Genomic DNA, 26,349 nt, shown 5'->3' with positions numbered 1-26,349 from the left:
TGTTCTTTTTTCCTTGGTGTGTAGTTTTATTAAATTTATCACATGTAGATTCATGTAACCATCACTACAGTCATAACACAGAAATATTTCTTCACCACAGAGAAACTCGCTCATGTTACCTCTTAATACCTCCTCATTTAAACTCCTGGCAACCACTAATCTGTCCTCAGTCACTATAATTAAAGCTCTTTGACAATGTTTTATATAAAAAAAAATATATATATATATATAATATACTATATTCTCTATATATCCTGTGTGTGTGTGTGTGTGTATAATCATACAGTATGTAACTCTTTGACTTTTTTCACTCAGCATGCCCTTAAGATACAAGTTATTCTTCATATTAATAGTGTGTTCCTTTTTTCAGCATTTTAAAAAAGCTATGCAGGGATCCTGTTGTACAGTTAGGGTGGAGAATGACTAATACAAAGTACTGGAACTTATGTATAAAAAAGGATAATAGCAGCCCACACTTGTATCACATTTTTATGAAGTGCAAAACTTTGCCAGTCCATGCTTAGTCCTATGTCTTTCTAAGTCTTTTGTAATTATCTCTTCACAATGTTGGGCCTGTGTAGTATATGTCCATCCTCCTCATAGTATTCACTGCTTTATACTTTTAGACTCACTGATAATCTAGTAGCAAAGACTGTTAAATCAATGCCAATTAATATGTATTTCAGTTGCAGGTGACAGAAACACAACTCAGACTAGACTATTTATAAAAGAGGATTTCTTGACCCTTGTAACAGTGGTACCCAAGAGGGATCTGGGACCAGGGCTGTCAGTCTGTCCACACTTGCTGTCTCCATGCGTTGGCTTAGTTGTTTTACTGCTGCAGCCAAGCTGACTCCAGCAACTGAGAAAGGAGTGAAAGTGGTTCCAAACTGCCCTAATCATCTTGATATCTCCAGCTTAGAAACCTTAGAGGAAAAGAGCTTTGTTCTCCTTATAGCCTTATATAAAATAAGAAAGAGTGTGTTTGGCCAGGCTTGAGTCTGTGCTCCAGTTAACGGGGCTTGGAAGGTGGGGAGCATGTGATGGGCCAAGCAGGTTGGCTGCTGTGATTGGCAGTCCCAGAACAGGTGAGGGAGGAAGTTCTTGAGGAAAATGGGTCCTGTTACCAGAAGGAGAAAATAAAGTCTGTCACTGTTTCCTCATCTAAAATAAAGTGACAGACTTTATTTTCTTGGGCACCAAAATCACTGCAGATGGTGACTGTAGCCATGAAACTCAAAGACGTTTGCTCCTTGGAAGAAAAGCTATGGCAAACCTGGACAGGGGCTGGTGCACTGGGACAACCCAGAGGGAGGGTACGGGGAGGGAGGAGGGAGGAGGGTTCAGGATGGGGAACACAGGTATACCTGTGGCGGATTCATTTCGATATTTGGCAAAACTAATACAATATTGTAAAGTTTAAAAAAAAAAAAAAAAAAAAGCACAAACATTACTTTGCCAACAGAGTTACATCTAGTCAAAGCTGTGGTTTTTCCAGTAGTCAGGTGTGGATGTGAGAGTTGGACCATAAAGACGGCTGAGTGCTGAAGTATTGATGCTTTTGAACTGTGGTGTTGGAGAAAACTCTTGAGAGTCCCTTGGACTGCAAGGAGTCCAAACCAGTCAATCCTAAGGGAATTCAATCCTGAATATTCATTGGAAGGACTGATGCTGAAGTTCCTATACTTTGGGCACCTGATGTGAAGAACTGACTCATTGGAAAAGATCCTGATGGTGGGAAAGATTGAAGGCAGGAGAAGGGGACGACAGAGGATGAGATGGCTGGATGGCATCACCAACTCAGTGGACATGAGTTTGAGCAAGCTCCAGGAGCTGCAGTCCATGGGGCAGCAAAGAATCAGACATGACTGAGTGACTGAACAACAACTAGATGTGTGGGTTGTGGTGAAGGGGACTGAGTCCATCCAGGTCTCACCGTGCTGTGAGCTCCTTCCTAATCAGTTGGGGGAATAACTTCCCTCTTTCACTGGTGTCTTTAGAGATTGAAACTTCCCAAAATGATCTCTTAGATAACTCTAGTAAATAACTTGATAGCAGTGAAAAAGAAAGCCAAGATAGAGTCCGTGGATATATGTGATTGTTTTTCCTCTTCCACTCCACAGATATTGGGAAAGATATTCTGAATAAGGAAGAGCAATTTCAAGAGGATGCACTCAAAGAACGTATTGCACAGGCAGAAGCTGATATATGGGCTAAGGTAAAGGAACCGGAAATCCGCCTGCATGCCTCTTGGCAGTTCTTTCTCTTTGGGGATTTGTATATGCTAGAGTCAGGCAGGGCTGACCTTGAATGCTGGTCATCTGTGGGGCAGGTTCTTCAGCTCTGTAGTCTTGGCATCTTCAAATGTGAAAGAGGAATAATAATACTCTCTAGAATTGTTGAGAAAGTTCAATGAAATGACATGCCCAGCACACATAGATGCTGAGTAAGAAGCAGAAATCATCAGGAGCTTCCATCCTTTAAAATTGCCCCTGTGTGTGGATGACTCTGGCTCCCTTTATTGTCATTGAATTAAAAGTTCAAAAAAAGATATTCTTGTTGATAATTGTTTATTCAGTTCAGTTCAGTCGCTCAGTTGTGTCCAACTCTTTGTGACCCCATGAATTGCAGCACGCCAGGCCTCCCTGTCCATCACCATCTCCCGGAGTTCACTCAGACTCACGTCCATCGAGTCAGTGATGCCATCCAGCCATCTCATCCTCTGTCGTCCCCTTCTCCTCCTGCCCCCAATCCCTCCCAGCATCAGAGTCTTTTCCAATGAGTCAACTCTTCGCATGAGGTGGCCAAAGTACTGGAGTTTCAGCTTTAGTATCATTCCTTCCTAAGAACACCCAGGGTTGATCTCCTTTAGGATGGACTGGTTGGATTTCCTTGCAGTCCAAGAGACTCTCAAGAGTCTTCTCCAACACCACAGTTCAAAAGCATCAATTCTTTGGTGCTCAGCTTTCTTCACAGTCCAACTCTCACATCCATACATGACCACAGGAAAAACCATAGCCTTGACTAGACGAACCTTTGTTGGCAAAGTAATGTCTCTGCTTTTCAATATGCTTATTGCTTAATATTTAATATGTAGACCATCAATTTGTTCAGCGTGTAGTACCCCAAGTGGCTTTTTTTCCAAATACTGCATCATAGCTGAGTCTCTTTTTTCAAGCCTCTCCCAGCTCCTCTTTGCTCCAAAGTCCACATGACTGCTGAAGGCCATGGGAGCAATTTGAGCACCTTGGAGCTCACAGTCAGATCCCAGACACTTCAATAAGGCAAAACCTGTATCCTCCAGCTCCCATTTCTTCCAGTAAGAAAGAAAAGGCTATATGTGACTTCCCTAAAGCAGATTAACACTTCTTGAGAGCAGGATAAGCCACAATGCTTAGAAGTTATTTCTCAGTTTCTCTACAATATAGACATCATAGCAAAGAGTATTGGAATTGTCCAGTATTAGTTCCAGCAAAAGCTTTGGATGAAAGTCCTCCAAAAGTACAAAATGCTTCAGTGTGAAGGGTAATAGATATAAAAGTCTTAGTAGGCATTTATCCTTATCAATAAAAATACAATTTAAATTGACTGTGAGCCATTAATTATATTCCCTAATACAAGGGAATGCTTTTGTGAATAATGTACAATTTAAATATAAGTTTATCTAATGTTCTGGGCATTCTTTTCAAATAAAATAATGAAACATCTTTCTGAAGACCCTGATGCAGGGGTCACCCTGCTTATTTAACTTATATGCAGAGTACATCATGAGAAATGCTGGGCTGGAAGAAGCACAGGCTGGAATCAAGATTGCTGGGAGAAATATCAATAACCTCAGATATGCAGATGACACCACCCTTGTGGCAGAAAGTGAAGAGGAACTAAAGAGCCTCTTAATGAAAGTGAAAGAGGAGAGTGAAAAAGTTGGCTTAAAACTCAACATTCAGAAAACGAAGATCATGGCATCCGGTCCCATCACTTCATGGGAAATAGATGGGGAAACAGTGGAAACAGTGTCAGACTTTATTTTTTTGGGCTCCAAAATGACTGCAGATGGTGACTGCAGCCATGAAATTAAAAGACGCTTGCTCCTTAGAAGAAAAGCTATGACCAACCTAGACAGCATATTAAAAAGGAGAGACATTACTTTGCCAACAAAGGTCCATCTAGTCAAGGCTATGGTTTTTCCTGTGGTCATGAATGGATGTGAGAGTTGGACTCTAAAGAAAGCTGAGCGCCGAAAAATTGGTGCTTTTGAACTGTGGTGTTGGAGAAGACTCTTGAGAGTCTCTTGGACTGCAAGGAAATCCAACCAGTCCATCCTAAAGGAGATCAGTCCTGAGTGTTCATTGAAAGGACTGATGTTGAAGCTGAAACTTCAATACTTTGGCCACCTGATGCGAAAAACTGACTCATTGGAAAAGACCCTGATGCTGGGAAAGATTGAAGGCAGAAGGAGAAGGAGACAACAGAGGATGAGATGGTTGGATGGCATCACCGACTCAGTGGTCATGAGTTTGAGTAGACTCCGGGAATTGGTGATGGACAGGGAGGCCTGGTGTGCTACAGTCCATGGGATCGCAAAGAGTCAGACACAACTGAGCAACTGAACTGAACTGAACTGATGCAGGGGATCTGGGGTGGTACTCAACCTCCCTTCTCAGCAAATTTTTGACTTTGTGCATTTTTCTACTTCTCTGTATTTTCCATAATTTCTTGGATGAGCCTACATTACTTTGATAGTTAGTCAACAAGAAATAGAGTGCCAAATTAAAAAGACCACCCAGCAGCCTGCAGTAAAGCTCTCCTGGGCAGCTCCTGAAACAGTAATGTTAGCCAGAGGCTAGGGCTGTGTTAGGGACATCTCTGCCTGAGACAGTGTGCTGTGGGAGGTCTGAGATGGGAACAGAGCCAGTTAGTGGGGCCCCATGGTGGTGGCTAATTTCATTAAGCATGAAAATCTGATGTATATTAACAAATAAATGAACTCTCTTTCAAAGGCCGATGAACGCCAAAGACAAGCAGTGAAGAAAGCCCTCGAAGAAGCAAATGACATGTACAAAATGCAAATCCAGTTTCTGAAAGAGGAACATGAAAAAGAGTTAAAGGTTTTTTAAAAAATTATTATTCGGGTATAATTGCTTTACAGTTTTGTGTTAGTTCCTGCTGTACCACAACGTGAATCATCTCTAAGTATACATACATCCCTTCCTTGAGTCTCCCTCCCATCCACCCCCCAGCCCAGCCCTCTAGGTCATCACAGGGCACCAAGCCGACTTTCCTGTGCTGTGCAGCAGCTTCCCACATGGTGGTGTATATATGTCATTGCTACTCTCCCAATTCATCCCACCCTCCTCTTCCCCTGCTGCGTCCACTTGTCTCCTGAGATTTACAGGTTTTTTATAGTGGCCTGTTTGTTGTCTTTTAAGAAGTACTTAAGTTTGTTAAAAGCTCTGGCAAGGGAATGGGAGAAAAACAATCATACAGAAAGTCTAGATGAGTATTTTATGGAGGTTGGTTGGGAGGCCCAGGATTTTTACAGAAGAAATCCTGGACTCTATGGCAAGAGTGATGATTGGGTACAGGAGAATCCCTTTGACATAATGAACCATAATGAATGGCCTTGGATGAGCCCAAACCTTTATGGGGTTAGATATGAAGGAGGCACCCCTGCCTGTCAGTCTCCACATCTCTTGTCACTGGCTCTCCTCCTCTTACTGCCCTTTCTCTGGATCCTCAAACCTGTACTCACCAACCTCTTTCCCACCTTGGAGACCTTGTCAAAATGTTCTTCCTGCACTTCATCAGACACCCAGCATCACTGGTCAAGGGAAGCCTTACCCAATCAGCTGTGTGCTGACACCCAGCATCCCTACCCAGCACTGGTGTAGGTACATAGATGGGAGGATTGATTACTTGTTGAATGTCTGGTCACCACACTCCTGCAGTCTCCACAAGGACACATCTGACTCACTATCACCCTTATCCAGGGGCCAGTGTGGTGCCCTGACTTTGTAAGTGCGAAAGCAGGCTGGACAGAGGAAGGAGGCTCGATTGCATCCTTCTCCCTAAATTTGCATTTACTGTGGTTATGAGAGGGACCCCTGAGCTGTTTCTCAGGTATTTCCTGCAGGATCAGAAGTCACACGAGGGAAACTCTGCAGGCTGTACCTGGTACCATTACACAACTGCACGACTTGGGGTAGTTAGTAAACTATCAAGGCAGAGCCCCAGGGTTCTTCACACAGTTCAGTCCAACAGCTGCTCAAAGGAAAAGCACACAGCACTCCTTTCACATGTGGGTCATGGGAACGACAGGACACAGTCCCAGGTCATAATTCCTGGGCAGAGGCTGGAGGGAAAGCAACAGAAGTGTGGCCGCAGTTTGGCCTCATTTAGCAAGAACATAACTCACAAACAGTTCAGGGACCACAGGCCCATTTGTCCATTGTCAACACCATGCACACCTGTCATTGATCAGCTCTGTACTAGGGAGGTTAAATGGACCATCCTTGCCCTCAGAAAACTTGCTAGTAGGAAAGAGAGCTCCATCCCAGGGCTCCTGAAGCGTGGTGGGCCCTCCCTACCTGACTACAGGGGCCATGGTCCCTGAGGGGCTGGCTGCAGTGGACCACTGCCCATCCTTGATTTCAGTTCAAAACATGAGGAGCATTTATAGCATGTCTGGAGAGGCCTGCTGCTCACCCAGCAGGGACAGAACGGCCACACCGGTTCTTGAACAGTGAAATACTTCTCTATCAGTTGATAAATCACCATGCCCAAGCCTGCCCTGGACTTCCCCAACCAACAATTTCAAGGGGTAACCATTTCCATAGGTGTGGAGGCCTTATGTCCCTGCTCTGTGCTGCAACCAGAGGACAGACATTTTAAACATCACTGCTGGCATTTGGTTGTGACAACACAAGGTAACTTAAATGTGATTCCTGTTTCCAGGAGCTCACATCACAGTCTTGCTTTAAGTCATTTGGTGGTACCCCGTATAGTCTTTTTTTTTTTTTTTTTTAAACTTTATAATATTGTATTGGTTTTGCCAAATATTGAAATGAATCCACCACAGGTATACATGTGTTCCCCATCCTGAACCCTCCTCCCTCCTCATATCATCCCTCTGGGTCGTCCCAGTGCACCAGCCCCAAGCATCCAGTATCGTGCATCGAACCTGGACTGGCAACTCGTTTCATACATGATCGTATACATGTTTCAACGCCATTCTCCCAAATCTTCCCACCCTCTCCCTCTCCCACAGAGTCCATAAGACTGTTTTATCATCAGTGTCTCTTTTGCTGTCTCATATACAGGGTTATTGTTACCATCTTTCTAAATTCCATATATATGTGTTAGTATACTGTATTGGTGTTTTTCTTTCTGGCTTACTTCACTCTGTATAATAGGCTCCAGTTTCATCCATCTCATTAGAACTGATTCAAATGAATTCTTTTTAATGGCTGAGTAATACTCCATTGTGTATATGTACCACCGCTTTCTTATCCATTCATTCATGTCCTGGCTATTATAAACAGTGCTGCGATGAACATTGGGGTACACGTGTCTCTTTCCCTTCTGGTTTCCTCAGTGTGTATGCCCAGCAGTGGGTTTGCTGGATCATAAGGCAGTTCTATTTCCAGTTTTTTTAAGGAATCTCCACACTGTTCTCCATAGTGGCTGTACTAGTTTGCATTCCCACCAACAGTGTAAGAGGGTTCCCTTTTCTCCACACCCTCTCCAGTGTTTATTGCTTGTAGACTTTTGGATCGCAGCCATTCTGATTGGTGTGAAATGGTACCTCATACTGGTTTTGATTTGCATTTCTCTGATAATGAGTGATGTTGAGCATCTTTTCATGTGTTTGTTAGCCACCTGTATGTCTTCTTTGGAGAAATGTCTATTTAGTTCTTTGTCCCATTTTTTGATTGGGTCATTTATTTTTCTGGGGTTGAGCTGTAGGAGTTGCTTGTATATTTTTGAGATTAGTTGTTTGTCAGTTGCTTCATTTGCTATTATTTTCTCCCATTCTGAAGGCTGCCTTTTCACCTTGCTAATAGTTTCCTTTGTTGTGCAGAAGCTTTTAAGTTTAATTATGTCCCATTTGTTTATTTTTGCTTTTATTTCCAGTATTCTGGGAGGTGGGTCATAGACGATCCTGCTGTGATGTATGTCGGAGAGTGTTTTGCCTATGTTCTCCTCTAGGAGTTTTATAGTTTCTGGTCTTACGTTTAGATCTTTAATCCATTTTGAGTTTATTTTTGTGTATGGTGTTAGAAAGTGCTCTAGTTTCATTCTTTTACAAGTGGTTGACCAGTTTTCCCAGCACCACTTGTTAAAGAGATTGACTTTTTCCCATTGTATATTCTTGCCTCCTTTGTCAAAGATAAGGTGTCCATAGGTGTGTGGATTTATCTCTGGGCTTTCTATTTTGTTCCATTGATCTATATTTCTGTCTTTGTGCCAGTACCATACTGTCTTGATGACTGTGGCTTTGTAGTAGAGCCTGAAGTCAGGTAGGTTGATTCCTCCAGTTCTATTCTTCTTTCTCAAGATAGCTTTGGCTATTCGAGGCTATTTGTATTCAAACAAATTGTGAAATTATTTGTTCTAGCTCTGTGAAGAATACCATTGGTAGCTTGATAGGGATTGCATTGAATCTATAAATTGCTTTGGGTAGTATACTCATTTTCACTATATTGATTCTTCCAATCCATGAACATGGTATATTTCTCCACCTATTAGTGTCCTCTTTGATTTCTTTCACCAGTGTTTTATAGTTTTCTATATATAGGTCTTTAGTTTCTTTAGGTAGATATATTCCTAAGTATTTTATTCTTTCCGTTGCAATGGTGAATGGAATTGTTTCCTTAATTTCTCTTTCTGTTTTCTCATTATTAGTGTATAGGAATGCAAGGGATTTCTGTGTGTTGATTTTATATCCTGTAACTTTACTATAATCATTGATTAGTTCTAGTAATTTTCTGGTGGAGTCTTTAGGGTTTTCTATGTAGAGGATCATGTCATCTACAAATAGTGAGAATTTTACTTCTTTTCCAATTTGGATTCCTTTTATTTCTTTTTCTGCTCTGATTGCCGTGGCCAAAACTTCCAAAACTATGTTGAATAGTAATGGTGAAAGTGGGCACCCTTGTCTTGTTCCTGACTTTAGAGGAAATGCTTTCAATTTTTCACCATTGAGGATAATGTTTGCTGTGGGTTTGTCATATATAGCTTTTATTATGTTGAGGTATGTTCCTTCTATTCTTGCTTTCTGGAGAGTTTTTATCATAAATGGATGTTGAATTTTGTCAAAGGCTTTCTCTGCATCTATTGAGATAATCATACGGATTTTATTTTTCAATTTGTTAATGTGGTGTATTACATTGATTGACTTGCGGATATTGAAGAATCCTTGCATCCCTGGGATAAAGCCCACTTGGTCATGGTGTATGATCTTTTTAATGTGTTGTTGGATTCTGATTGCTAGAATTTTGTTAAGGATTTTTGCATCTATGTTCATCAGTGATATTGGCCTGTAGTTTTCTTTTTTTGTGGGATCTTTGTCAGGTTTTGGTATTAGGGTGATGGTGGCCTCATAGAATGAGTTTGGAAGTGTACCTTCCTCTGCAATTTTCTGGAAGAGTTTGAGCAGGATAGGTGTTAGCTCTTCTCTAAATTTTTGGTAGAATTCAGTTGTGAAGCCATCTGGACCTGGGCTTTTGTTTGCTGGAAGATTTCTGATTACAGTTTCAATTTCCGTGCTTGTGATGGGTCTGTTAAGATTTTCTATTTCTTCCTGGTCCAGTTTTGGAAAGTTGTACTTTTCTAAGAATTTGTCCATTTCTTCCACGTTGTCCATTTTATTGGCATATAATTGTTGATAGTAGTCTCTTATGATCCTTTGTACTTCTGTGTTGTCTGTGTGATCTCTCCATTTTCATTTCTAATTTTATTGATTTGATTTTTCTCCCTTTGTTTCTTGATGAGTCTGGCTAATGGTTTGTCAATTTTATTTATCCTTTCAAAGAACCAGCTTTTGGCTTTGTTGATTTTTGCTATGGTCTCTTTTGTTTCTTTTGCATTTATTCTGCCCTAATTTTTAAGATTTCTTTCCTTCTACTAACCCTGGGATTCTTCATTCCTTCCTTTTCTAGTTGCTTTAGGTATAGAGTTAGGTTATTTATTTGACTTTTTTCTTGTTTCTTGAGGTATGCCTGTATTGCTATGAACTTTAGGACTTTAGTCCCTTAGGACTGCTTTTACAGTGTCCCACAGGTTTTGGGTTGTTGTGTTTTCATTTTCATTTGTTTCTATGCAAATTTTGATTTCTTTTTTGATTTCTTCTGTGATTGTTGGTTATTCAGCAGCGTGTTGTTCAGCCTCCATATGTTGGAATTTTTAATAGTTTTTATCCTGTAATTGAGATCTAATCTTACTGCATTGTGGTCAGAAAAGATGCTTGGAATGATTTCTATTTTTTTGAATTTACCAAGGCTAGCTTTATGGCCCAGGATGTGATCTATCCTGGAGAAGGTTCCATGTGCGCTTGAGAAAAAGGTGAAATTCATTGTTTTGGGATGAAATGTCCTATAGATATCAATTAGGTCTAACTAGTCTATTGTATCGTTTAAAGTTTGTGTTTCCTTGTTAATTTTCTGTTTAGTTGATCTATCCACAGGTGTGAGTGGGGTATTAACGTCTCCCACTATTATTGTGTTATTGTTAATTTCTCCTTTCATACTTGTTAGCATTTGTCTTACATATTGCGGTGCTCCTGTGTTGGCTGCATATATATTTATAATTGTTATATCTTCTTCTTGGATTGATCCTTTGATCATTATGTAGTGACTGTCTTTGTCTCTTTTCACAGCCTTTGTTTTAAAGTCTATTTTATCTGATATGAGTATTGCTACTCCTGCTTTCTTTTGGTCCCTATTTGCATGGAAAATCTTTTTCCAGCCCTTCACTTTCAGTCTGTATGTGTCCCCTGTTTTGAGGTGGGTCTCTTGTAGACAACATATGTAGGGGTCTTATTTTTGTATCCATTCAGCCAGTTTTTGTCTTTTGGTTGGGACATTCAACCCATTTATGTTTAAGGTAATTACTGATAAGTATGATCCTATTGCCATTTACTTTATTGTTTTGGGTTCGAATTTATACATCCTTTTTGTGTTTCCTGTCTAGAGAATATCCTTTAGTATTTATTGGAGAGCTGGTTTGGTGGTGCTGAATTCTCTCAGCTTTTGCTTGTCTATAAAGCTTTTGATTTCTCCTTCATATTTGAATGAGATCCTTGCTGGGTACAATAATCTGGGCTGTAGGTTATTTTCTTTCATCACTTTAAGTATGTCTTGCCATTCCCTCCTGGCTTGAAGAGTTTCTATTGAAAGATCAGCTGTTTTCCTTATGGGAATTCCCTTGTGTGTTATTTGTTGTTTTTCCCCTGCTGCTTTTAATATTTGTTCTTTGTGTTTGATCTTTGTTAATTTGATTAATATACGTCTTGGGGTGTTTTGCCTTGGGTTTATCCTGTTTGGGACTCTCTGGGTTTCTTGGACTTGAGTGATTATTTCCTGCCCCATTTTAGGGAAGTTTTCAACTATTATCTCCTCAGGTATTTTCTCATGGTCTTTCTTTTTGTCTTCTTCTTCTGGGACCCCTATGATTCGAATGTTGTAGCGTTTGATATTGTCCTGGAGGTCTCTGAGATTGTCCTCATTTCTTTTAATTCGTTTTTCTTTTTTCCTCTCTGATTCATTTATTTCTACCATTCTATCTTCTAATTCATTAATCCTATCTTCTGCCTCTGTTATTCTACTATTTGTTGCCTCCAGAGCGTTTTTAATTTCATTTATTGCATTATTCATTATATATTGACTCTTTTTAATTTCTTCTAGGTCCTTGTTAAACCTTTCTTGCATCTTCTCAATCCTTGTCTCCAGGCTATTTATCTGTGATTCCATTTTGATTTCAAGATTTTGGATCAATTTCACTATCATTATTCAGAATTCTTTATCAGGTAGATTCCCTATCTCTTCCTCTTTTGTTTGGTTTGGTGGGCATTTATCCTGTTCCTTTATCTGCTGGGTATTCCTCTGTCTCTTCATCTTGTTTAAATTGCTGAGTTTGTGGTGTCCTTTCTGTATTCTGGCAGTTTGTGGGGTTCTCTTTATTGTGGCATTTCCTCACTGTGTGTGGGTTTGTACAGGTGGCTTGTCAAGGTTTCTTGGTTAGGGAAGCTTGTGTCAGTGTTCTGGTGGGTGGAGCTGTATTTCTTCTCTCTGGAGTGCAATGAAGTGTTCAGTAATGAGTTATGAGATGTCTATGGTTTTGGGGTGACTTTGGGCAGCCTGTATCTTGGAGCTCAGGGCTGTGTTCCTTGCTGCTGGAGAATTTGTTTGGTATGTTTTGCCCTGGAACTTGTTGGCCATTGTGTGGTGCTTGGTTTCAGTGCCGGTATGGAGGCGTTTGATGAGCTCCTGTCAGTTAATGTTCCCGGGAGTCAGGAGTTCCCTGGAGTCAGGGTTTGGACTTAAGCCTCCTGCTTCCAGTTATCGGTCTTATTTTTACAGTAGTTTCAAAACTTCTCCTTCTATACAGCACCATTGATAAAACATCTACATTAAAGATGAAAAGTTTCTCTGCCGTGAGGGTCACCCAGAGAGATTCACAGCGTTACATGGAGGAGAGGGAGGAGGGAGTTAGAGGTGACCCGGATGAGATGAGGTGGAATCAATAGAGGAGAGAGTGGGCTAGCCAGTAATCACTTCCTTATGAAACTCCACAACTGGACCGCTCAGAGATGTTCACGGAGTTATACAGAGAAGAGAAGAAGGAGGAAGGAGGCAGAGGTGGCCAGGAGGATAAAAGGGGGGAATGAAAAGGAGGGAGACAGATCCAGCCAGTAATCAGTTCCCTAAGTGTTCTCCACCGTCTGGAACACACAGAAATTCACAGAGTTGGGTAGAGTAGAGAGGGGTTAGGGAGGAGACACAGGCGACCTGGTGGAGAAAAAGGAGAGTCCAAAGGGAGAGAGAGCAGTCAAGCCAGTAATCTCACTCCCTAGTGAAAAATGGGTACTGAAGATTGGGTTCTTAAAGGTACAAAATTGGTAACAAATACATAAAAGCAAAAATTAAAAATCTAGAGTAGAGTTTGGAATTTCAAAAATACAATGTTAAAGAAAAGAAGAAGGAAAAGAAAGAGAGAGAAAAACAAACAAAAACAAAGTCACAAAAATTATAAAGAAAATTTAGATATAAAATTGATAACAAATACCAAAAAGCAAAAGTTAAAAATCTAGAGTAGAGTTTGGAATTTCAAAAATACAATGTTAAAAAAAAAAAGAAGAAGAAAAAGAAAGAGAGAAAAAAACAAACAAACAAAAACAAACAAAGTTGCAAAAATTATAAAGAAAATATAGGTACAAAATTGATAACAAATACCAAAAAGCATAAATTAAAAATCTAGAGTTGAGTTTGGAATTTCAGGTATACAATGTTATATAAAAGAAGAAGAGAAAGAAAGAAAAAAAAAGTCACAAAAATTATATATAAAAAAAAAAAATATATATATATATATATATATAGGTACAAAATTGATAACAAATACCAAAAAGCTAAAATTAAAAATCTAGAGTAGAGTTTGGAATTTCAAAAATACAATGTTAAAGAAAAGAAGGAAAAAAAAAAGGTCAAAATATTATAAAAAAATATATATATGAAGTTTGCTTTTAAAAAAATAGGGTCTTTTTTTTTTCTCAAAGTAATAGTAGGTTATAAAAGTGAAAATTAAAGGAATAATAGAGGACTTAAATTTTTTTTAATTAAAAAAAAAAAAGAATGAATGATCGTAAAAATAGTAAAAATATATCTAGGACTTTCTCTGGCTTTGTTGTCGGTATTGTGGGTTCAGTTTATTTTCGGCTAGTTCCTTGGTCCAACTTATATTTCTCAAGATCTATAGGCCCCTTCCTATGTAGACGGTACTAACCACAGGGTTTTAATCTATTGCCTGTAGCTTCCAAGGCGGTTCCCTCTGTTATAGCTTCTTCTGTTTGCTGGTCTCTTCAGTGTCTGGTTTCCACCCTGACACAAAGGGGACGGTGGAGGACACTTTTTTTTTTTTTTTAGACTCACTTGTTCAGTCACGCTGTGGGTAGGTAGGGACGCTGCAAACAAATAACACTGGCGTGTGCTTGCAGTGCCTCAGCCACACTGGGTCTGCCCCCGCTCACGGCGCGTGTAGCCTCCCTGCCCACACTGCTCAGGCTCTAGGTTGCTCCGCCGGGAACCATCTGTGGCTGGCCCTGGGCTGCTTGCACCTCCCAGGTCCAAGCTGCTCAGGTTCAGGCACTCGGGTAGTCCTCAGAGGCGCAGGCTCAGTTGGGCCTGCGTTTTGTGCCTTTCCCAGGTCCGAGCAGCTCAGGTGATGAGGTGTTTGGCGAGCGCCAATGCTGCGACTTATCGCCTCCCTGCCACTCGGTTATCTGGGTGTAAAATCGGCACACCTTCTCAGGTGGATGTTGACCGTCCAGACCCCCAAGAAGTCTTAGTTAGCAAAGAAGTCTGCTTACAGTTTTATAGATAATGTCTCTCTGGGGCTGCGATTGCCCCCTTCCGGCTCTGGCTACCTGTCACCAGAGGGGGATGGTCTGCAGCCGGCTATCTCTGTTCAGTCCTTTGTTCCGTGCACGGGCCTGGCGGTGTCTTAGGTTAGGGCTGGCTTTTTGTGTGGTAGATATCCCAGTCTGGTTTGCTAGCCCAAATTATTTCGCTCAGATAGCGCCCGGGGTACTCAGGCCAGATTCTTACTCTAAGCGATGCAGCCCGCGCTGCGCCTCCCTGCCCAGCCCCCGCTTGCTAGTGGGTGTGCAGGCATCTGTGCTGCTTCTCTGCTGGGGGAGTTACAGTAGGGCTCGTAATCTGCGGGTTTTAATTGTTTATTTATTTTTCCTCCCTGTTATGTTGCCCTCTGTGCTTCCAAAGCTCCGCACAGATTCGGCAGTGAGAAGGTTTCCTGGTGTTTGGAAACTTCTCTCTTTTTAAGACTCCCTTCCCGGGACGGAACTCCGTCCCTCCCTCTTTTGTCTCTTTTTTTGTCTTTTATATTTTTTCCTACCTCCTTTTGAAGACTTGGGTTGCTTTTCTGGGTGCCTGATGTCCTCTGCCGGCATTCAGAAGTTGTTTTGTGGAATTTACTCGGCGTTTAAACGTTCTTTTGGTGAATTTGAGGGGGAGAAAGTGTTCTCCCCGTCCTACTCCTCCACCATCTTAGCTCCTCCTCCCCCCGTATAGTCTTCAGGGGCTTCCCAGGTGGCTCAGATGGTAAAGAGTCTGTCCACAATGTGGGAGACCTGGGTTCGATCCCTGGGTCGGGAAGATCCCCTGGAAATGGCAACCCACTCCAGTACTCTTCCCTGGAAAATTTTATGGACGGAGGAGCCTGGTAGGCTACAGTCCATGAGGTCACAAAGAGTCGGACACGACTGAGCAACTTCACTTTATCACATATAGTCTTTGGTGGCTCAGTAGTAAAGGATCCGCCTGCCAGCGCAGGGGACACAGGAGATGCAAGTTCCATCCCTGGGTCAGGAAGATCCCCTGGAGCAGGAAATGGCAACCCTTCCCAGTATTTTTGCATGGAAAATTCCACGGACAGAGGAGCCTGGCAGGCTACAGTCCACAGGGTCACAAAGACTCAGACATGACTGACCATGCACACATGCACATGTCTTTGGGTTGAGTTAATCCACTTAGTGTTAAAATAGAAGTCCTAAGAAAATTTAAGGGGGATAGTTAGAGGGAGGTTGGCCTTTCCAAATTATTCCATAAAAGTTTTAGTGACTTTTTTTTTCATATAATGAAGATTTGTCTAAGTGGAGTACATAGGGTTGTTTCAGCTGTAAGATCCCTAGACATAGCCCTCATTGTTGCTTCTCAGGGGGTGCCTCTGAACCACCTCCCTAGAGTCTCCCTTCCTACAGATTCCTGGTCCCACCTGTCCTACAGAGTCACTGACAGTGTTTTTAACCATGTGCTTCTCATGCCTAAGAAAATTTGAGATTACCAGTACAGAGAGCAGAAAACCAATTTCTAGCACCAAACAGCCTTACATTCTGATACATAGAGCTCACCAGGTACTGCTCTTCTGTGATGCTAAGAATTTGGGATAAGTTTTAGGTGAATTGCTGTGAAACCAAATTTCCAGGTCTTGTCCAATGGACAGATAGGATTCTGAAAAAGTGCTAATATTATCTTATTGAAATACAATAATATTAAAAAGTAAATAATAAAATGGAAGCTAAGGGAAAATGAGAAGAGGAAATACGAAGTCAGGTGTGAATCCAAGACTCAGAAGTGTCAGTAGCCATGAGGTCCTGTGCTGTTATCACAGCTGGGCCTTTGAGCTTTCTGACAGTCAGTTCAAAGAGGAAAGTGCTGCAAATCACCATGTCCCCCAGCTAAAGACAGATTCAAGGCCCAAGATCTTGCTGCCTGTGATACGTGAGAGAAACTTCTCCTGAGGGAGACATGGTGGCATGAAGAAAGATCTGTCACACGTCTGTACAGTCAAGATGATGGATTTGGTGAGGCTGTCTCTTGTCTCATAATAGAGGCCCATTCTCTCAAAATGCACTTCAATAAAAGTAATTTGACTGGAAGGCTTTCTGTTGAATAGGAACACTGCCAAACAGTAGGTCATTGAATTATTTTTTGTAGCTTTAAATAGCTATTGGACATACCATGTGATACAGTAAAATGCTTTCAGTTTCACTAAATCATTACATGAAAGAGGAACGGGATTTCATTCTCTAAATTCAGAACCCAGTCAAAATAAAGGGCTGAGGTATCCTTTTTAAGTTCTGTGATTCAAATAGAAATGTATTATGGTAATACATCATCTTTATAAGGCGCAACCATTTGGCAATCTCAGTTGCTGAATATGTACTTGAAAACCCAGAAATGATACCTAAGAAGTTGAAATATGCCCTAAGATGTTCAACAGCAGCCTCTGACTACAAGATAAAAACTTAGACTTATTACCCATAGCAGAACCTTCCATACTCTGCTCAGAAATTGTCTCTGGGAGATGGGGAGGGGTTCGAAGGGAGGGAGGAAACTTACTGAACTGTCTGATAAGACTGGACAGAGTTTCTGGAATGAAAACAAACCAGTGAATCTCTGGAAAGACCCCAGCATCACAGCCAGCAATGAAGTGAGAAGCTGGTGGGTGAGAATCCTGCTTTCTGGGCCTAGTTCTTCCAATGACTCACTCTGTAAAATAACTTAATTTCTTTTTTGTTTGTTTTGTTTTTACATTAAAAAAATTTTTATTTTATATTGGAGCATAGTTGATTAGCAATGTTGTATTAGTTTCAGGTGTACTGCAAAGAGATTCGGTTATACATATATTGACACATGGATCTATTGTTTTTCAAATTCTTTTCCCATTTAGGTTATTACAGAATGTTGAACAACTTAGTTTCTGTATGTTCTCTCTTATCCCTAAAATAGAGATACACATTTCCCTTTAAATGAAAATTTTGAAACAACTGGAGAGAATTAACTGCTCCTCCTTTCTGGCATGTATTTCTTTTAGAACAGTGGTTGCAGGATGCAGTTTGGATCTCCTTCAGTAGGCAGAGTCCTGAGGATGGAATTCCAGCCTCCTCCTGCTTGGAGCAGTGGACCCAGCACTGTATGGTATGGTATGCCTGGCATACCATGCCTTCATTGGGCATTTCCAGGGATACCGGGTTTCCCTTGAGAGCCTGTTGCCCTCAAGTTCTGTTTCGTTTTTGTTTTTTTATCTTTTGGCCATGCTGCACAGCATGTGGGATCTTATTCCTGGACCAAGGATTGAATCTGTGCCTCCTGCATTGGAAGCATGGAGTCTTAACCACTGGATTGCCAGGGAAGTCCCTAGTCCTGGTTTGAGAAGTGTCTCCTCTCTTTACCTAGCTGAAGACTCCATAGGTCCTTCTACAGGAACAAGTGGTGGAACTCTTGTTCCTGTCTCTGTCATGACTGAGGATGGGCTTCTCAAGGTGAATGAGCTGGAATACTCCAGAAGGACAGTGAGGGCATGCAGGCAGCTTCCTGAGACTGCCGTCCTCTGGACTGCTTGCTCAGGTCCCCTCCTACCCAAGAGACTCTCCTGGTCATTATTTCTACCAGTTTCCAGGACTCACTTCCTAAAGCAGAATTGTAGTCTGTATTTCTAATCATGGATAAAGATAATAGGATGCTATAGAATATTTGAAGAATCAAAACATGACCATGACTCAATTACTTTTCCTTTTGCATATCCCTTTTCAATATTATCTGTGTATATGCTTGGACTTCCCTGGTGGCTCAGTGATAAAGAATCCGCCTGCCAATGCAGGAGACCTGGGTTTGATCCCTGGGTTGGGAAGATTCCCCTGGAGATGGAATGGCAACCCACTCTAGTATTCTTGCCTGGGAAATCCCATAGAGAGAGGAGCCTGGTGGGCTACAGTCCATGGGGTTACAAAACAAGCAGACATGAGTTAGCATCTAAACAACAGCTATAGTATACGTACTTATGCTATATAGTTTGTACATTTCTGGTTTTACCTAGCATCATTATAAGTTTCCCATATAGTATATACTCCTTTTCTTTCCTTTTCAGTAGTTGTATATTAATAATATTCCATGGTATAGACATACCATTTCAGTTTTTCTTTTTAATTGGGAGATAATTGCTTTATAATGTTGTGTTGGTTTCTGCCATGCAACAATGCAAATCAGTCATAACTATATATATGTGTGTGTATATATATATCTCCTCCCTCTTGAGCCTCCCTCCCAACCACTGCCCCCCCAAGTTTTTTTAAACTTTCTTTTTTGGTATTCTTTCACTTTTCTAAACAATTCTTTTTGTATTGAATGAAAAATTCTTTAAATTCTATGGTACTTTACAATTTTCAAAAGTTTCACACACTTGATTTCATACAACCCCATAAAAATCCTCCTTTTCTCCCTCCCCCTGACCTCTTCCCACTGGTAACTTATTCGTTTGATCTCTATATCTATGGATCTGCTTCTTATTGTTCAGATCAGATCAGTCGCCCAGTCATGTCCGACTCTTTGCGACCCCATGAATCACAGCACACCAGGCCTCCCCGTCCATCACCAACTCCCGAAGTTCACTCAGACTCACGTCCATCGAGTCAGTGATGCCATCCAGCCATCTCATCCTCTGTCGTCCCCTTCTCCTCCTGCCCCCAATCCCTCCCAGCATCAGAGTCTTTTCCAATGAGTCAACTCTTTGCATGAGGTGGCCAAAGTACTGGAGTTTCAGCTTTAGCATCATTCCTTCCAAAAAAGTCCCAGGGCTGATCTCCTTCAGAATGGACTGGTTGGATCTCCTTGCAGTCCAAGGGACTCTCAAGAGTCTTCTCCAACACCACAGTTCAAAAGCATCAATTCTTCGGCGCTCAGCCTTCTTCACAGTCCAACTCTCACACCCATACATGACCACAGGGAAAAACCATAGCCTTGACTAGACGAACCTTTGTTGGCAAAGTAATGTCTCTGCTTCTCAATATGCTATCTAGGTTGGTCATAACTTTCCTTCCAAGGAGTAAGCGTCTTTTAATTTCATGGCTGCAGTCACCATCTGCAGTGATTTTGGAGCCCCCAAAAATAAAGTCTGACACTGTTTCCACTGTTTCCCCATCTATTTCCCATGAAGTGATGGGACCGGATGCCATGATCTTCGTTTTCTGAATGTTGAGTTTTAAGCCAACTTTTTCACTCTCCACTTTCACTTTCATCAAGAGGCTCTTCAGTTCCTCTTCACTTTCTGCCATAAGGGTGGTGTCATCTGCATATCTGAGGTGATTGATATTTCTCCCGGCAATCTTGATTCCAGCTTGTGCTTCCTCCAGCCCAGCGTTTCTCATGATGTACTCTGCACAGAAGTTAAATAAACAGGGTGACAATATACAGCCTTGACAAACTCCTTTTCCTATTTGGAACCAGTCTGTTGTTCCATGTCCAGTTCTAACTGTTGCTTCCTGACCTGCATACAGATTTCTCAAGAGGCAGATCAGGTGGTCTGGTATTCCCATCTCTTTCAGAATTTTCCACAGTTTATTGTGATCGACACAGTCAAAGGCTTTGGCATAGTCAATAAAGCAGAAATAGATGTTTTTCTGGAACTCTCTTGCTTTTTCCATGATGCAGCGAATGTTGGCAATTTGATCTCTGGTTCCTCTGCCTTTTCTAATTGTTATACACTCTTAAATCATCAGGCTTAATTGGTGTATATTCCATCAGGCAGATAAATTATGATCTGAATACCCTCTTAGTATTCATTTTCAAACATCAAAGCTGTAGCATCTGACCCTGGTTTTCCTGTTGTTTAAGGAAATGGCAACTAGGACCAAGATGCAACTGCATAAAAACTTGGAAGAAGAACTGCAGCGAGAACACCTGGCTGCCGAGCAGCGCATGGTCCACAGGATCCAAAGGATCATGATGGAGTGCCACCGCGAGAAGGTCCAGGCTGTGCAGGAAGCGCGAGAGCAGGAGAGGCTCATGGCCCAGGAAGAGATCCAGTCTCAGAGAAGGTACTCCAGGGAGCACCCCTGCAAATCAGTGTATCCTCTGTCAGAATCACCTTGGAAAGAGGGTAGAGTGGATGCCGTAGATACTTCCTACTTTTTGTGTTTTTACATTTTTATTACAGAATATATCAAACATGGGGAACAGTATATAATATATTGTACAGTGTGTGTGTGAGAAATGTAAAGAAAAATAACACAAATACTCAAGGGCCTACCAGCCTTTTGAGCGGATTGGAAAGTCCCATGTTCTTCCTCAACCACCTTTGTTTCCTCTCCTCCTATCTTGCAAGGTAACTACTGCCCTAAAAATTGTGCTTTTCATGCCATATGTCCAATTTTAGGGGAGGCAAGGTATTAAGAAATGTTTTTCCACAAACACATAACGGTCTTCACATCCCCTAGCCCACATGGTACACTACTGTGGATGTGTTACTTTTGGTCTCTTTCTTTTTACACAAGTCATAATGCTATAAACAAAGCTGAGCTTCTAGAAATACAGAGAGAGCAAAATTTACTAAGTCCTGACTCCCTGCTTCCTGCCCACTGTCTCCCAGAGACAATCATTTAAAAGAATGTAGTTCAGTATCCTCCCTTGCTCTTTTGATATATTTGCTCCAAAATCACTGCAGATGGTGACTGCAGCCATGAAATTAAAAGACACTTACTCCTTCGAAGGAAAGTTGTGACCAACCTAGACAGCATATTAAAAAGCAGAGACGTTATTTTCCCAACAAAGATCCGTCTCGTCAAGGTTTTTCCAGTGGTCATGTATGGATGTGAAAGTTGGACTATAAAGAAAGCTGAACACCGAAGAATTGGTGCTTTTGAACTATGGTGTTGGTGAAGACTCTTTAGAGTCCCTTGGACTGCAAGGAGATCCAGCTAGTCCATCCTAAAGGAGATCAGTCCTGAGTGTTCATTGAAAGGACTAATGTTGAAGCTGAAACTTCAATACTTTGGCCACCTGATGCGAAGAGCTGACTCATTGGAAAAGACCCTGATGCTGGGAGGGACTGGGGGCAGGAGGAGAAGGGGACGACAGAGGATGAGATGGTTGAATGGCATCACCAACTCAATGGAGATGAGTTTGAGTAAACTTCGGGAGTTGGTGATGGACAGGGAGGCCTGGCGTGCTGTGGTCCATAGGGCCGCAAGGAGTCCGACACGACTGAGTGACTGAACTGAACTGCCTTATATATGTGCATAATTTGAAGTAACTTTTACATAAATCAGATCACATATACACTTATTAATATATATGTGAAAAATACCAAAGTAACCATTTTATATATGTAGTGAACATTTGATGGGTTTGGCCAGTTTTAACAGGTCAGCATTCAAGAACCCTAGTACTTATCAGGATCCAGAGGTTCCAAACCTGTTTCTGCGTGCTCAGTGACCTGCCCAAGCTCATGTAGCTGACACAGCTGGACCCAAACTGAAACCTCTCTGCTTGGCCTCCTGGTCTAGGACTTGTCTCTTGCTTCACTGCTTGAATTAACAAATCTATTTGTAAACAGTGGAAACAGTGTCAGACTTTATTTTTCTGGGCTCCAAAATCACTACAGATGGTGACTACAGCCATGAAATTAAAAGACGCTTACTCCTTGGAAGGAAAGTTAATGACCAACCTAGATAGCATATTCAAAAGCAGAGACATTACTTTGCCAACAAAGGTTCGTCTAGTCAAGCCTATGGTTTTTCCTGTGGTCATGTATGGATGTGAGAGTTGGACTGTGAAGAAAGCTGAGTGCCGAAGAATTGATGCTTTTGAACTGTGGTGTTGGAGAAGACTCTTGAGAGTCCCTTGGACTGCAAGGAGATCCAACCAGTCCATTCTGAAGGAGATCAGCCCTGGGATTTCTTTGGAAGGAATGATGCTAAAGCTGAAACTCCGTACTTTGGCCACCTCATGCAAAGAGTTGACTCATTGGAAAAGACTCTGATGCTGGGAGGGATTGGGGGCAAGAGGAGAAGGGGATGACAGAGGATGAGATGGCTGGATGGCATCACTGACTCATTGGACATGAGCCTCAGTGAACTCTGGGAGTTGGTGATGGACAGGGAGGCCTGGCGTGCTGCGATTCATGGGGTCGCAGAGTCGGACACAACTGAGCGACTGATCTGATCTGATCTGATTTGTATATAATTAATGGGCAAAATTTCCTTGTTAGAACTGTTTAGAAGAGAGCCAAAAGTAAAATCCTATAGGAAGTATGGATAAATAGGAATGAAGGCTGCAGCCTTGGCTATTTCAGTGGTTCCCTACCTGCATAGTCTGTAAATCATTGTGAGGTAGACAAGGAAGAAAATAGAGGATTTGGGGAGAAAGTTAGAGAAGACAGTAACTCCTGAGTGAGTTTTCCAAAGCAGTGGAGGGTGGTTCTCCTCTCCCTCTGCCTCCTCCTCTCCATCTCAGGAACTCTGCCCGTCCTAAAGGAACATCTGAGTCTCTCCTCATACTCCCCTGAGCCTCCTGCTCCCTCCTTCACTCCTTAATTTTTGCCCACCTTTGGCCCCTTCCTGCATGAAGTTCAAAGGTGGAAGACTTTCAATGGCCATCTTTCACTGAACCCGTTGACTAAGACTAGGAAACTGCTGTGCCTGTTATGTAAGTATATCCACCTAGAATGTCCATTTTGTTCTTTGATGTGTCCCTAGTGCCTATAAGAGAGCCTGGCACACGGTGGGCATTCTTCAAATAATTGTCAAAGGTTCAAATTTGTTCCAGTCAGCTGAACCCACTCTGCAGCACACCAGATCTCATCTAGAGACTTTGCTAGATTCCAGCATTCTTTAGAACATTTGCAGAAACTAATATGTGGAGTGAATGTGGAAGTCACTCAGTCGTGTCCTACTCGTTGCAACCCCATGGACTATTCAGTCCATAGAATTCTCCAGGCCAGAATACTGGAATGGGTAGCCACTCCCTTCCCTTCTCCAGGGGATCTTCCCAACTCAGGGATCGAACCCATGTCTCCCACATTGCAGGTGGGTTCTTTACCAGCTGAGCCACTAAGGAAGCCCACTGTTTAGAATTCCACTGTGGATCTCTTGTTGTTCTTGTTCAGTCACTCAGTCGTGTCCACCTCTTTGAGACCCCATGGACTGCAGCACACCTGGCTTCCCTGTCCTTCACTGTCTCCCAGAGTTTGTCCAAACTCATGTTTATTGAGTCAGTGATGCCATCCAACCATCTAATTCTCTGTCATCCCCTTTTCCTCCTGCCTTCGATCTTTCCCAGCATCAGGGTCTTTTCCAATGAGTTGGCTCTTCACATCAGGTGGCCAAAGTATTGGTGCTTCATCTTCAGCATCAGTCCATCCAATGAATATTCAAGGTTGATTTCCTTTAGATACATTATAATCAGAGGCATATGAATTTGTTCAGCAATGGTTCTCAAAGTATGATCCCAGATCCTTTAGTAGGACACTAAGGTCAAAGCTATTTTCTTAATAGTATTAAGACATGATTTGTCTTTTAACTCCATCTCAGGAGTATATAGTGGCATTTTCCAGGGTTTTATGAGGTGTGATACCTCAACAGATTGAAGCAAAATGAAAATCTAGCTTTTCTCCTATTTAGCCAGACAATAAAGGGTTTTACAGAAATGTAAAATGATGCCACTTTTCTCATCAAAAGATTTTTGATTTACAAAAAAATATTTTTCATACAAGGTAAGCTTTTTATTTTAACATTTAATGGATTTATCCAATATTTCACATGAATTTATAATGCTTGTGAAATGTCTGACTTTAATTTTTGAAAATGTTAGGGTCAGTAGATATAAACCATATATATAAACAAAGGCTCTTTGGGTTTCTTGCTCATTTTAAGAGTGAAAGTGATCTTGAGACCAAAAAGTTTGGCTGTCATAGAATATTGCTCAGATAGAATCAAAATTAAGGCTAAACTCACTTTGTGAGATAGTTTCCTGCTCTCTAACTAAAGGCGAGTAGCTATGTTGATATATAGAAATACTTTCTCTAGGGGTTTGGAGCTCTGACCTTATTTCTTCATCTTTGTAGAACTCTCCATTCATATTTTCTGACCTTGGTAGACTCCCTAAAGTTAGCATTAGTCAGTAGACTGGTGGCTTCACTCTAGCTCACAGCAAGGAAATCCATGTGTTCCTTCCCTGCTCTGAAAAGTACTTTTTGATTGTTAACATCTAATCAAAAGCTCATCTTGACCAGCCTGTCTCAGACTGGGACTCATGTAAACCATACAGTCATGTCTTCTCCATCTGTGGTGAAAGACAAAATCTTTTGGTTTTTAGTGGGTAATCCATCTAACCACTAACATTCAACTCTTACTCTTTTTGATAGAAAGGCCATGGAGGAACTTATGAGTTCTGGTGTCACAGTTGTGAAGGATCAGAAGAAGAGTGTGAACCAACTGATAAAGGAAAAGCAACATGAAATGAACCTCTACTATTGCATGACTCAGAGGCAGAAGCAAGAAGAGGTTCAGGAAGTGCTTCAAGAAGCAGAGAAAACACATCAGGCCAAACTTGGAAGTGTGATGGACAAACTGGTTAACACTCAGGGGGAGCTGCTGTCCATAGCTAAGCAACTGGGAATTATGACGAATTGGAAAGACTTCCTGGAGGAAGAGTTACAGGAAACCAGGGCAGCATTTCAAAAATACATCAACTATACATTTCCAAAGCTCTCACCAGGACATGCAGATTTTATTCTGCCAGAAAGAAAGAAAACACCTTCCAATCTTATTATTCCAGAGAACCAAACAACTCCTGATTAGAAGTCTTCATCTGAAATTTCACTACAAAAGACGCAATTCAAAAAACTAAATAAATATCATTCAAAAACCATGTATGGATCCCCAGTTATGTGCATGGTACTATTGAGCTGTAAGCGTTTTGATGGAAAACCAAAATATTCAAAAGCACATTTCAGGCTACAATGGGCTCCAAGTCTAATGGAGGAGAGATAACAGTGAGAGGGGTCAAAACGGACTAGGAGGTGGTACTTCCCCCACAATTTAGTGGTTAAGTAGTCACCTTCCAGCGCAGGAAGCGTGAGTTCAATCCCTGGTGGGTAAGCTAAGATCCCACATGCCTCACAGCTAAAAAACCAGAACATAAAGAAGGAAATAGTAACCCACTCCAGTGTTCTTGCCTGGGAAATCCCATGGACAGAGGAGCCTGGTGGGCTACAGCCCATGTGATCAAAAAGAGTCAGACATGACTTAGCAACTGAACGACAACAACTTGTCTTAAACCTGTCTCTCTCTTTATGTCTCCAAATGCCTGCTGCACTGTTCGTACCTTGTCTTCTTAAGCTAAAACCTGAACTTTTCCACTCCCCTTTCTCCCTTCCCTCTACCAATATTCTTTTCACAGTCACTTTAGCAGTATTTCCCAAATTCTGTCCCTTCTCTTAAATTTCAACGTCATTGCTTTGTCCTAGACTACATAAATGCTTTCCTTATCTAACCTAGTGGCCTCTCCAAAGCTCTCCTTACCGCCAGGTCATCTCCAGTCAACCCTGGAACATGCAGTCATATCAGTTATATACCTTGTTATTGGTCTGTTTTAGGACTTCCCTGGCAGTCCAGTGGTTAAGACTGCTTCCATTTCAGGGGGTGTGAGTTGGATCCCTGGTTGGGAAACTAAGATGCCACATGCCTTGGAGTCAAAAAACCAAAACATAAAGCAGAAGCAATATTGTAACAAATTCAATAAAGACTTTAAAAATGGTCCACATCAAAATCAAAAAGCAAAC

The 26,349-nt window shown here is 41.6% G+C and overlaps 1 protein-coding gene across 1 annotated transcript in view; it reads left to right on the top strand.

Annotated features, from left to right (window-relative positions):
* Positions 1 to 25,436, top strand: part of C9H6orf163 (chromosome 9 C6orf163 homolog) — a 29,309-nt gene extending 3,873 nt beyond the window's left edge. The window contains exons 2-5 of the mRNA XM_019967389.2: positions 2,124 to 2,218; positions 5,001 to 5,108; positions 20,403 to 20,605; positions 24,931 to 25,436. Of these exons, the coding sequence (XP_019822948.2) occupies positions 2,124 to 2,218; positions 5,001 to 5,108; positions 20,403 to 20,605; positions 24,931 to 25,366 (842 nt within the window). The 3' untranslated portion in view covers positions 25,367 to 25,436. The remainder of the gene's footprint in view (positions 1 to 2,123; positions 2,219 to 5,000; positions 5,109 to 20,402; positions 20,606 to 24,930) is intronic.
* The last annotated feature ends 913 nt before the right edge of the window (positions 25,437 to 26,349 follow it).

This window comes from Bos indicus, chromosome 9 (assembly GCF_029378745.1).
Source record: "Bos indicus isolate NIAB-ARS_2022 breed Sahiwal x Tharparkar chromosome 9, NIAB-ARS_B.indTharparkar_mat_pri_1.0, whole genome shotgun sequence".
Classification (NCBI taxonomy): domain Eukaryota; kingdom Metazoa; phylum Chordata; class Mammalia; order Artiodactyla; family Bovidae; genus Bos; species Bos indicus.
The sequence above is the reverse complement of the archived record's forward strand: the minus strand, read 5'-3'. Positions and strand labels throughout refer to the sequence as shown.